Source organism: Martes martes, assembly GCF_963455335.1.
Source record: "Martes martes genome assembly, chromosome: 16".
NCBI classification, from domain to species: Eukaryota; Metazoa; Chordata; class Mammalia; order Carnivora; family Mustelidae; genus Martes; species Martes martes.
In genome coordinates this window covers 64,091,818-64,104,319 of record NC_137904.1, presented here as the reverse complement: position 1 = coordinate 64,104,319, position 12,502 = coordinate 64,091,818, and the positions used below count along the sequence as shown (strand labels likewise).

General features: G+C 68.3%; 1 protein-coding gene across 1 annotated transcript; it reads right to left on the bottom strand.

Annotated features, from left to right (window-relative positions):
• Positions 1 to 1,191: 1,191 nt before the first annotated feature.
• Positions 1,192 to 9,096, bottom strand: GCGR (glucagon receptor). The gene is made up of 14 exons (XM_080825499.1): positions 8,776 to 9,096; positions 5,129 to 5,281; positions 4,953 to 5,055; positions 4,090 to 4,197; positions 3,888 to 4,009; positions 3,694 to 3,800; positions 3,457 to 3,613; positions 3,211 to 3,370; positions 3,080 to 3,140; positions 2,734 to 2,803; positions 2,367 to 2,455; positions 2,135 to 2,273; positions 2,020 to 2,061; positions 1,192 to 1,686 (listed from the first exon to the last, which is right to left on the bottom strand). The coding sequence occupies exons 2-14, from the start codon at positions 5,189 to 5,191 to the stop codon at positions 1,456 to 1,458; spliced, it is 1,452 nt and encodes a 483-aa protein (XP_080681625.1). The 5' UTR covers positions 5,192 to 5,281; positions 8,776 to 9,096; the 3' UTR covers positions 1,192 to 1,455.
• Between the last annotated feature and the right edge of the window lie 3,406 nt (positions 9,097 to 12,502).

Genomic DNA, 12,502 nt, shown 5'->3' with positions numbered 1-12,502 from the left:
GCCCGCCTGCCTGGGCCACCGGAGAGCTCCGTGTGCCCCGACCAGCCTCCCGCTTCCCTCCCCGCCGCGTCCGGGCCGCGGGGCTGTGGGCCCCATGGGGTGACGGCCCCCCTCAGGAGGGCCCCAGGGCCTGGCGGGGGAGTAATTTTATTTACCTTTCCTGAGAGGCCTTCTGTCCGCTCATTTTCTCCAATTAGCCTGGCTCTGCCTGAGCAACTCCAGCCCACGTGGCCCGAGGAGGCTGTGGGCACCCCACACCCCTGAGCTGCGCGGTCACCTCCCGCCGGCGCCTTGAAGCAGGGACACCTGGCCGACCGAGCAGGGCGTGCTCTCTCCGCAGGTCTGGCTCCTTCCTCCTCCCGGGGCGCTCCGGACCCGTGAGCACAGCCCCCACCCCCACGCCATCTCCGCTCCTGCACTAGCTCCCCAAGACGGCGACCTGGACCTCAGCGTGCGCCCCCAAACAGTTGGGCTCCGCACCCCAGTGCACTGCCGGGCTCTTCCGGTGTAGGACGCTCTCCTCAGTGCGGCGGCCTGCCCGGCAGGGTGCCCACCCAAATACTGTGGACAGTGTCCTTGCTGCACACAGCCGCCCAGCCATGTGCCAGTGTGGAGGGGTCGGGCCCCTCTGCCAAGCGATCGTGTCAGGACCACAGAGGTCTCAGGAAAAGTGCTGCTGCCATCACTCTGTCATTTCAGTTTGCGGGGGTTAGTTTCTCCCCATTTTATCTGGATCGTCTGCCGATGCCCTTGTTGGGCCTGAGTCCAGCCCTGGCCGCGGCTCCAGGAGACAACCAGGTGTCCACACGGGGCTGGTGGGAAGTGCGGCGCGGGGGGTTTCCCCAGACATCCCCCACCCTGTTCACGTGCCTCTTTGGGCAGATGGTGACCCTCTTGGGGTCTGGGAGCCAAAACCAACATCGGGCCATCCACTATGGCCCAGGGTGTGCTGAGCCCCTCTTAAACCAGCAAGGGAGGGCGGCAGGAAACCGCTCCAGCGGGGGTGGGGGCGTGGGGGGCGCACTGCCAGCCATGAGTCGTGTTGGGGACCCTCTCGGGGGTTCCAGCTCCAGTTCATCTGTAAAGTGGGGACTCCCGGAGGGAGCACACTAGCTCTCGGCCCCAAGCGAGGCTGCTCCCTTCCGATGGGGAGGCCCTGGCCCGGTGTGCATCTCTCCCTCAGCCCAGCTCTCCCGGGTGTGCCAGGCAAGCCCGGCTTGGACGCTTTATTGTCGGAGAATACACGTTTCCTCGAGCTCGGCCCGCCCGCGGGGCTCCTCACAGCGTGTCCCCACCGCAGCACGGAGCAGGCGTGCAGGGAGCCCCCAGCCCTCGGACCACCCCACTGTGGACGGTCCGGCCGCAGCCGGGCATCTGGCTCTGCGTGGTCCAGCAGTGCCCTCTCTCAGGCCCTGAGTCCAGCCCCAGCTGGGCCTCCTGGGAACTCCTGGAGCTTTAGAAGGGGCTCTCGGCCAGCCCGGGGAGGCTGCTGACCAGGCAGGGGTCTGCAGAGGGGTCCCGGCCAGTCCCATTGCTGCTGCCCCCGCACCTGGAGAGCAGTGGCTTCTCGCTGGGGAGGTCGCCAGTGGGCCGGCCTGGGGGTCCGAGCCTGCTGGTGTGGCGTTCCTCCTGCAGCGAGCGACCCGCACGCCAGCGGTTCCAGCGCCGCTGCAGCTCCGACTGCACCTGGGGTGGGGGCAGGGCAGGTCGGGCCGGTCCCATAGTCCCAGCCTCCCAGCCTTGAAGAACTACGGGCGTGCCCGGGAGCAGAGCAAGGCAGGCTCCAGCCAGAACACTGGGCTCTTCCTTGTCTGGGCGCCCCCTTCACCGTGTGCTCCCCGAGGACCAGCCGAAGGCCGTCTCGGGGTCCAGCACCCAGCATCCTGGTGACTGTGACCAGTAAGCGCAGTCGGACATGGAGAGCCACACTCCCCCCTCCCCCCAGCGGCATGGGGGAGGCCAGGGAGCCTTGGCGCCGCTGTCCCTGGCTGCACGCTGGGACCAGACGTCCCCACCTACCTCCTTATTGAGGAAACAGTACAGAACAGCCACCAGCAGACCCTGGAGAGAGGGGCCAGTCAGGGCAGCACCCAGGCCAGGGGGGCCCAGGTGGTTATAGGGGTCAGGGCGGCACCTGGAAGGAGCTGAGGAAGAGGTCGAAGAAGAGCTTGGCAGAGCGCAGGGTCCCCTGGGCGTGCTCGTCGGTCACGAAGGCAAACACCACTTCATGGACCCCCAGCAGGGGGATGAGGGTCAGCGTGGACTTCGCCAGCCTGTGGGTGGGAGTCTGAGCCGCTGGGCGTGGCCCCGCCCCTCCTGGCCCCTGCGGTGGGGGGTCTCGGGCTCTGCTGGCCGCCCGCACCCACCGGAACTTGTAGTCTGTGCAGCGCATCTGGCGGGCTCGCAGTTTGGCCGTGAGGATGAGGAGGATGCGGATGAAGATGAGGAAGTTGATCTGTGTGCGGAGGGCGCGGCTCAGGACAAGCCCGGACCGCCCTGAAGCCCTCCTGGCCCCCGTGGCCCTGGGGCTGCTGGGCCCCCAGCTGGGGACGGGCGGCGGAGCCCGAGGCCCGGGTCCCGCCTGAGTGCCAGGGCCTGGCTCCCTGTCTGCCCAGGCAGGATGTCAGGCGAACCAGCAAGGGGGGGCCGGGGGCAGGGTTGGGGCGGGCAGACCCCCCGGCCTCTCTGCCCCTCTGTGTGGGGCCAGCAGGTGCCGCACGTGCGTGTCCTCACCAGGATCGCCAGGAACACAGGGAAGCGCAGGATCCACCAGAAGGCCATGTTGTCGTTGCGGGTCCAGCACCTGCGGGTGGGGCCAGCTCACACCCCGCCAGCCCCCCACCCCCTGACGTCATGGGGATCCAATCAGCGCTTGGGGTAGGAGGGGAGATGGTCCTAAAGGACCCCTATCCTGGGGCAGTCTTGCTTTCCCGCCCACCACCACCTCTGGCTACAGGTGCCCCCCACCATGCCCCAGTGCTGCCCGGGTACTCCCCACAGACCCAGCCCAGGGCACCGCGCCCAGAAGGGGTGAGCCCCAGGCTGCCTCGGGTCCAAGTGCTGGTCGGCTCATACTCACTGGATGTTCTCAAACAGGCACTTGACCACGGCCCAGGGGATGACGAAGAGCATAGGGGCGCCTGCGGGGAGGGGGCAGCTGTGGTCCGGGGGCCCCGGCCAGCCTGCCCCCCACCGTGCCGGCCTACTCACCCCAGCCGATGCCCAGGTAGAGGGCGAAGAAGCTCCTGTCCGGGAGGGCGGCGAGGCCCAGCAGGCTGTGCAGGTACACGCCCTCCACCAGCAGCCAGCTGTAGTTGGCCACCACGCCGTACTGCATGAACACCGCGGCCACCCGGCAGCCGGCCACCGCCTGGCCGCAGGGGCCCCGTGAGCTCAGGTCACACACCCCCCGCCGCCCTGGGGCTGGGCGCCCGGGGGCCGGGCGTGGGTGCTCACCCCGTCACTCAGCCAGACGCTCACGCGGAGGTCGTCCTCGATCTTCTGGCTGTACCGTGTCTTGAGCAGCGCATCGATGACCAGCACGGAACTGGCCTTGAGCACGAAGGACGCAAACAGGTTTGCGTGGATGTAGTTCCGGGTGCAGTGGAGCTGGCTGCGGGGACAGGGGGTCAGGGCCCGCCTGCTGCCCTGCCCGCGGGCGGGGGGCCGAGCGGTGGGGGGGGGTGGGCATACCTGAGGCCCAGCAGGAGAGCCAGGGCCAGCAGCAGTGCCCCCAGGGACAGAGAGTACCCCACTGTGTACATCACCTGAAGGCCACTGTACATCTCGGCTGCCTCCTTCTACGAAGGGCAGTGGCTGGTCAGGGCCGGAGAGCCACTGCGCCCGTCCCCCCGGCCCGGCTCCTGCCGCACCTGCCGTGGGCTCACCTGGCCCTCGAGCTCGTGCTCATCCATCTGGCACTGAGACGCGTTGCGCCAGGACTGTCCCCGGGGCCCGCGCACCCACTGCCCATCGGGCCCGCACTTCTTGAAGACGAGGCGGTCCTGCACTGGGGGCCCAGGCTCCGATCAGCACCTGAGCCCTAGCCTGGGCCCCCTCCGCCACCCCCCACTGCCTCTCTGTGGTCACCTTTGGGGTGCCAGGGCAAGTACCAGGGGCAGGACGTGTTGGCCGTGGTGTTGGCAGGGGTGTCCGGCCAGCAGGCGTACTTGTCAAAGGTTCTATTACAGACCAGCTCTGCAGGGCGAGGCAGGACGGGGCGTGCCCCTCAGCAGGGCTGGGCTCCTCCCGGAAGCCCCCATACCCCACCCTCTGCCCCCCAGCATGCAGCCTCCCCCCAGATCTCCCTGGGTCCCCGGCAACCGCCTCCCCTCGCGCACCTCACGTCTCCAATGCACCCCAAACCCACCTGGAGCTGCTCCTCCTTCTCTGGGGTGGCACCCCTGTCTATGGGCTTCCTTCCAGGGTCCAGGGTAAGCTCCACGGCTCAAACCCTGTCCTTCCCTCTGCCCAGCACGGGCCCCCTCCCACGGTCGGACAGTGGCCCTTGGCCTGCTGGCAAGCTGCTCCCACCCTAACCTCCTGTTGCGACCCTAAGTGGCCCTCGGGGCTTGTACGGAGGGGGGTGCCCGTCCCTGCTTGAGCCCCCCCCCGGGAGGGCCCGTCTCCCTCTCCTGCCTAGGCCTTGTGTGGTCTGGCCACCTTTGTGGGCTGCCTCCCCCCAACGCCGGCTGCCCACTGGGCCTGGAGCTCCACGGGAGCAAAGCCGGTGGCCCTGGGAGCAGCGGGGGGGCGGTGGGGGCAGCTGGCACCCAGTTCTGAGGCAGTTCTACCATTTCTTTCATATGCTGGTGTGTGGTCTCGGGGACGTCCCCGACTGGCCTCTCCATGGTCCCCTATCAATGGGAGACAGGGGGACAGCTGTCCGGCTGGGAGCTCCATAGCTGCCGCCTGGCCGAGCCCTGGACTTGGGGGAGTGGCCAGGGGCTCACCCGTTGGGGGGGGCAGCAGGCTCAGGTTGGAGAGACACTGGTCACCGTAGAGCTTCCACTTCTCAAACAGGAAATCCATCACCTGTGCAGATGGGGCCTGTGGCTGGGGGACAGAGGGAGGGACAGGTGGGACAGAGCCGCGTCAGCAGGGGGGGTGGGGGCCCCGCCGCGCTCACCTGGCAGGCCAGCAGCAGCAGCAGCAGCAGGAGGTGGGGGCAGCGCGGCGGGGCGGGGCACATGCCTGTGAGCGGCCACCCACCACATCGGGCTGGGGCCACACGGCCGGGCAGAGGGGTCCTTGTGGGGGCTTCCGGTCGGAGCAGCAGGGCCTGTGGACGGACACCCACGTGAGAAGGCCCGGCTGGGTCTGCCGTGGCCAGCGGGCCGGGGGCTTTCCTCGAACCACCCTGCGGAGCCTCGGGTCCCGTGGAGGAGGCAGGAGCCGGGAGGGAGAAGACACCCCAAGGAGTAGCTCTTTGCCGGTGATGGGGCAGGGGTCTGGCTGTGCGCTGGGAGGTGCCGCCCAGGGTCCTGGAGGTCCCTTGTCTCCCCCAGGTGGAGCTGGGTTTCCCATGGCCCTGCCCACGGCTGCCTCTCCCGCAGCTCACACGGCCCCGGAGCCCCATCCCCGCTCACACGGCCCCGGAGCCCCATCCCTGCGCGCCGGCGGTGCTTCCATCCTCCTGCTGGAAGGAGCAGCAGCCCTGGGACCTACCTCCTCCCTTCAGCCCTTGCCATCCTCCCTACCTATTCTTAGCCCCTGGGAAAGGGAGCGCGCCAGGCTGGGGCGGGACGCCAGCGCCATCCATCACAGTGCCCTGGTTATCAAGGTGGCCCCGGGCCAGCTCCCAGCCCTGCCCAGGGGACCAGGAGCACAGGCACAAGCTCAGGACGGTCCCTGTCCCACACAGGCCCCCTTCCCAGGCCCTGGGGTATCCCTATGTGCCCTCTGGGCGCCACGCAAGGCTCACGCCCAGCCCCTGGGGCACGTGGCGCAGGTGGCTGGCAGCACAGTCCTTCGGGATGGTCAGTGCGGCGGCTGGGGCCCAGACATGGGACCCCTGCCCTGCTGGTGCTTGCTGGGCCTGGCCCAAGTCTGAGCAGAGCTCCGGGATACGCCCTGTCCGTTCTCCTCTCCTGCTTTCTCTGACTCCGACTGAATTCCGTGGGGGCAACGGGGAGGGGCCCCTTAGTGCCTGGGCTGTGGGCCCCGTAGGAGTGACTTGTGCGAGCCGTCCAGGTCTGCGGATGGGCCTGGCAAGCAGTGAGCAAGACATGGATGGGTCAGAAGTCAGCGAGTGGCCAGGGTAAGGGGGGCCGCACGGGGTGCCAGCTCAACCCAGGACTCCCCTGAGACTCCCCCCTCGCCCCCGAGGGGACCCTGAGATACTACCGCGGAGGGCGAGAGAGCTCGGGGATCTGGGGTGGGCGCCTAGACCCCAGCCTGCTGTGGGGTTCCCGACCCGGCCGTCAGTCGTGGGTGCAGGCCGGGCCTGGTGGAGGCCTCACCCAGTGGTCACTGGTCCTCAGTCCCTGGGCCAGGTGAGGCATCACCGGGCTGCGGGCTCGGGAGAGCAGAGGCCACAGTGCACACACCGCTTCCCGCAGGACAGGGGCCGCAGGTGGAGACTGAGGGCAGGTTCGGCCCCCTCCAGCTCCGGGGGCACCCGAGGGGATTCATCTCCTGATTCCGATCCGGCAGCCCTGTCTGCTGCCCTGACCCTTGCCCAGCCAGACCACCAAGCTGGGAGGGAAGGAACAGCCCAGAACCAGCCTCTTGCAGGCTGTGCCCAATGGCTGGAGGGAGAGGAGAGCCGGGCAGGCAGGCTCGGGGGTGCAGGGCGGCCCGAGAGGCTAGAGACTGCGGGTGAGAGAAGGGGTCCGTGGCAAGGGCTGGCTGGGAACAGGGGGAGGAGGGACAGATGTTCCCCGCCCAGACGCCCTGCAGCTGGGGCTGGGGGCCGACAGCAAAGCAGCTCCAGGACCACAGGGCTGTCCCTCAGCGAAGCTGTTGGTGAAGCAGGAGCCCGGCCTGCCAACTCCCAGCTGTGCCAGGCTGAGCCCTCAGGCCCCTGCCAGGGGTGCCCGGATGTGAGGCCGGCCCGTTTCTGGATCTGGGACGGAGGGTGCACAGTTTCCCTTTTCAGAGCCTCAGTTTCCCCCGCTGGTCTAGCGGGGGTCCCTGCTTCCTTGTCATGAGGCGTCAAGAACTCTGCCACCAGAAGAGAAGGGGGGACCGTGGTCTCCAGGCCCCTCCTTCCCGTGGGCCCCTGACAGGGGCAGGGGGGACCCTGTGCTGAATGAATGAGCTTGAAACCCAGGTGCTAAGGTGGTCAGAGGCACAGGCCCGGCGGCGCCGGCGACCCCGTTCCCAGGGGCTCCCCTGTCTGCCCGGGTGTTCACCTTATTACCCTTGGCGGAGCCCGTGCGGGGGCCACGGCCTTGCGGGACGAGCCTCCGCCCTTCATGGACCCAGCGGCCCTGCTCCCTCCCAGGTCCTGGACGGTCCCAGCACAAATATGAGCTCAGGGCTGGGCGCGGCAGGGCTTCACGTGGAGAGTCTGGGGTCGCCAGCGCACAGCCAGTCGGTCCGCTCTCTCCCAGCCCCTCCACCGCGCCCCCAGGGCTTCACACCGCCCACCTCCCACGGGGGCGCGGGTCGGGGGCTGCTGGCCCCAAGCCCCACAAAACACAGCACTCCTGGGCGCTCAGGGCCCCGCTGGCATCCCGGCAATTCCCACCGGGGTAGGTGAGGGACTCCCGGACCGGAGCTGGAGGAGGGCCCCCAGAACGGGTGGGTGGCCCATCAGACAGGCACGGGTGCTCCGGTACCCCCCCCCCCCCCGCTTGCCTCACGATCCGAATGGGTGGGGCGGAAGATTCCAAGCCTCAGAAGGGTCTGCGCTGGGGGGTGGGGGGGGCTGTTTTTGTAAAACCAGAGCAACTAGCCGGAAGGTCACGGCCCCTGGGGTAGGCTCAGGGGCCAAAGGCTGTTGACAGAGACGGACTCCTGCTTCCTCCCCACCCCCCTGGGGCGGGGCTGACCCGGATGCCCGCCAGGGTGCAACTCCCCACCAGCGTCAGTCCCCCCCAACGCCCCCACCCCGGCTCGGAAGGACCCAGACACAGCCAGGGCCGGTCCTCGAAGATGCGAGGGCCCAGACGTCAGGGGGCCAGTCGTCGGTTCAGGGTGGGGGCGTTGGAGGCCGCTGAGAGGTGAGAACAGGGAGGGCAGTGACCCACCCTCCCTGCAGGTCAAAGTGACAAGTGTGGGCCCCACAGAAGAGCAGACCAGGTGGGGTGCCAGGGCCACACGCCCCCTCCCAGGGACACCCAGGCAGAGGGGATGCCGCTGGGGAGTCCTGGGGAGCCGGGCCCTCCACAGGGGACAAGCAGGGCCACCCACAGCGCCAGGCCTCTGGGGTGTCCCCGCGGTGCGGCACGTGGGCCCCTTGGGGAGAGCCCATGGGGCGGTGCCCGACGAGGAGTGGCCGGCAGCAGGACAGAGTGCCGGGTGCTCCCGCCGCCTTCCCCAGGGAGGGGGGGGGCAGGGGAAGCGCTGAGCTGCGCCCCCCCAGCGCCGGAGGGTGCGGGACCGGTTTACTGTCTGAGCGGGAAGGGCGCATCTGGGGATGGGAACAGAGGGGTCCGACAGGGGTGAGGCCTGCGACACCCCAGGCCCCAAGACCTCCTAGCGCACGACCAGGGGTCCCTGCCCGCTGTTCCCGTGCTGCCAATGCGGCGGGCCCTGGCCGCGCCCGCCCGTCTGTCCCCCGACCGGCGGCCCGGTGGGGACGTCCCCTTGGGCTGGCCAGGTGCTCACCGTACGCGGCTCCGGCTCCCGCTCCGGCCCCCGGCTCCCTGCTGCCCTCCGCGCCCGCGCCCGCCGAGCGCAAACTTTCCAGCGGCGGCGCTGGGTGGCGGCGGTGGCGGCGGGGGCGGGGGCGGGGGCGGGGGCGGGGGCGGGGGCGGGAGTGGCCTGCGTAGTGGGGGAGGGAGGAGGGAAAGGGGGAAGCCGCAGACGGGGGTCCCTGTCTGCCCCTCCCCGCAGCGCTCCCGCCGCCCACCTCCGTCCCCCAGACGCGCCCGCGAGATCCCGTCCCCAGACCCTGCCTGCAGCTGCGCCCCCGCGGCGCCCCCCGCGCAGCCCGCGCCCCGCAGCCCGCGCCCCGCAGACCCCGCCCCGCAGACCCCGCCCCGCAGACCCCGCCCCGCGAGCTCGCCGTGCGCACGCCCGCGCCTCGGAACGGGCTGCAGACTGGGTCACCCCGGGGCCACAGCTCCCCGCGGGGCTCGCGGCCGGACACGGCGGGCAGTGTGGAGGGCGCGTGGCTGGGACTGAGGTGGAGGCTGGGACTGGACGCCCCCTCCTCTCGGTCCAACCAGCCGCGTGTGGGCACCCTCCCGGCTTCTTTCCCTGTGCGGAGCTGATTTGCTCCGAGGACTGGGCCCCCACTAACCCCCACTAACCCCGACGGCAGCTCCTAAGTGACATTTCTTTCCAACCGCAGAGCAGGCTGGACGGGGTGGGGGAGGTCGGAGCAGGTGGGGAAGGGGGTCCCCTGGGGCCCCCCATTTAACCCTGGGTCTCTGGTCCCCCTCTCCAGCACCACGCACTCAGCAGCCCCTCGGGTGGGACGGGTGGGACGATGCCTTTCCCCAGCGGGCTGCCCCTGCTTCTCCAGGGCTGCCCTGTGGCCACGGTGGACGCTCTACTCCTATCCCTCCTCCTTCCCAGGCTTCTGCCCCCACTCACCCTCCCGAGGATGTCCCCTCCTCTCCCATGTCCCTCCCCCAGGTCTAAGACCTGAATCCCAGCCCGTACTCAGCGCCGGTGATCTCAGGGCCACCAAGCCCGGTGGACACTTCGGGGCCTCATCCCTTCTGGCCATTCAGCATCCGGGGACCCTGACAGTCATGTCCTCCTAGAAAGCTCTCCTGTGCCTGTGGCTCCCCGGACGGGCGGCACCCTCCTCCTCATCTGCACTCCCCTCCACTCTCCCTCCCCCACAGCTCCCACAGCCCCACCTGGGGAGCCCTCACCCCTGGACCACTCCCCTCTCCTCAACGCACCTCCAACGCCCTCTGGCCTCTGGACACCGGGCCCATCAGCAGGAGGGAAAACCCAGGAAGGTCTCCCGTCCATCAGCAAATCTTGATTCTCCTCCCGGTGCTTCTCTGGAATCAGTCTGGGGCTCCTCTCTGCTGTCAGCCCCTTCCCAGCCACCCACCGTCACCCAAGATGTCTTCCCTGACCCAGCAGGTCAGCACTTTGTTAGATGCTGTCCTTTGTCTTTGGGGCCCTTAACCCGACTCTACCTCTGTTTTCGGGGTGTCAGTACCCATGGGCCTCAGTTTCCCCTGCCCCCTCCTTCCTGCCGCCCCCAGAGCAGAGCTGACACTGGTCCCCGCTGCCCTGGGACGGATGGACAGACAGCCGGCCTTTAGCGGATCCCGCACGTGCCCTCCACACCTGCTCCTGCCGCCCACCTGAGACCCTGCCCCCAGAACAAGCCTTTCTGTTTTGACTCTGGGACTGGGCCAAAGGCAAAGGTCAGAGGCAAAGGTCAGAAATTCTGGCTCTGCCTGGGTAGGGGCTGCCGACCGCCTGGGCAGAGGCCGCAGGTGTGGGAGGAGGGGGCCATTCGAGCTTTGTGCCCAAAGACTCCTTCCCTCCACCTCCACCCTCCCCCACACCCTTCCTCCAGCTCCCCACCCCTTTCTGGGGGGTGGGGCGCCGGTGTGGGTGGGAACTGATCTGGGGGGTACCCCCTTCCATCCCCTGGGAAACCGTGCCCTGCAGCCTTGGTTGAGTCCCGGCCAAGAGATGAGTTAGAATGAGTGCAGAGCGTGTGGAGCTGGGTGGGGGGCCACACCTGACCCAGGTGACGCAGTGGGGAGCACACGGCGGGGCGAGGGGGGGGGACTGATGGGACAGATGGGGTGGGGGCCTTCCCGGGGCTGGGCCACCTCTATTTACAGAGCTGATTCATAAGACATAAACAGAGAAGGAGCTGGGAATGGAGGGGGCTGGGCCTTCCCACATAGCCGTCTGAGGGCCTGAGAGCTGAGGAAGGCGGCTGCGCGCCGCTGCGTCCCCTAGGGTCCCCATGGGAGTGGCGTGTCCCCGGAGGTATGCAGGCTCCTGTGTTCTGGGGAAGACTGGGGCGGAGACTGCCCTCCCCCGCCCCCACGTCTCCTCCCTGGCCCCTGGAACGCGGGCTCTGTCCGTCTGCACTGTGGGTTCTGCAGAGAACACCAGCGGGGCCGGGTTCAGGCGCTTGACCCCATGGGAGGGAGGCTGCGGCCCCAGGAGGCCCAGCACCTGCTTGCCCGTCTGCAGAACCAGACAGACCCCGCGCCCACGTTCCTGGGGGCTGGTGATGAGCAGCAAGGAGGGCGGGGTCCAGACTGGACAGTGGTGGACACAGCCCCAGGGCAGAGGGACCCCGGGTTGGGAGGACGCATCAGGGCTGACTGAGAAGGTGGAGGAAAAGGGGTGGTGGCCGTTGGCCGGACAGAGCCGCTGCCGGTGGCCCAGGCAGTGTCTCCCGCGCACCTGCACGGGCCACGGACGCCCGACTTTGGATATAGTTTTATCCCCAGTTTGTACTCCTTGCCACAGCCTGTCCCAGAGGTGTCCCCAGTGTCAGCCGGAGGCCCCGTGAGCGCTGTTTGCGGGCCGCAGGAATCAAGGAGCAGGACCACCCGAAGCGCAGGCAAATGGGACCGTGTCCCCGCGCCTCGCTCTTAAGTGGGGGCGGAGGCCGAGGGCCAGCAGCCCTCCTGGCTGGAGACGGAGAGCCCCAGGCAAGGAGGCCGCGGGAGGAAGCGGGTCGAGCCGCGGGTTCCTCGGCAGTGCCGGCGACAGGCCAGGTTCGGAAACAGGGCCAGAAAGGGTCCCGGGGAAATTAAAAATAAAATGTCGGAAATTCTCCGACTCTAACAGAAGGATTGAAAGGCTAAGTTGGGCAAGTCTCAGAGAAGACAGAGCCAAACCCCACGGGACAGACGGTGAGCCCCACACCGCGAGGAGGCCCGGACCTGAGCCACCGGCACAGCTCGGGCCAGCAGCTTCCGAGGGGGGCGGGGGGGGGGGGCCGTGTGGACACGGTGCCCAGTGTGCGTATTTCCTTTTACAAATGTGTGAGACGGGGCGCCTGGGTGGCTCGGTGGGTTAAGCCTCTGCCTTCGGCTCGGGCCCTCATCTCAGGGTCCTGGGATCGAGTCCTGCATCGGGCTCCCTGCTCAGCGGGGAGCCTGCTTCCCCCTCTCTCTCTACCTGCTTCTCTGCCTGCTTGTGATCTCTGTCTGTCAAATAAATAAATAAAATCTTAAAAAAAAAACAAACTTCTGAATGATTTTTTTTTTTAAGATTTTATTTATTTGCCAGAGAGAGAGAGAGAGTACACACACAAGCAGGCAGAGAGGCAGGCAGAGGCAACGAGAGAAGCAGGCTCCCCGATGAGCAAGGAACCCGATGCGGGACTCAATCCCAGGACCCTGGGATCATGACCCGAGCCGAAGGCAGCGGCTTAACCAACTGAGCC

Bases quoted from the DNA above. Each gene is read 5' to 3' on its own strand.
- GCGR (XM_080825499.1), bottom strand. From the start codon at position 5,191: ATGTGCCCCGCCCCGCCGCGCTGCCCCCACCTCCTGCTGCTGCTGCTG. The intron at 3,801-3,887 runs GTGAGCCCACGG...TGCCCTTCGTAG, and splicing joins AGCACGAGCTCGAGGGCCAG to AAGGAGGCAGCCGAGATGTA. The intron at 3,614-3,693 runs GTATGCCCACCC...CTGTCCCCGCAG, and splicing joins GCTCTCCTGCTGGGCCTCAG to CCAGCTCCACTGCACCCGGA.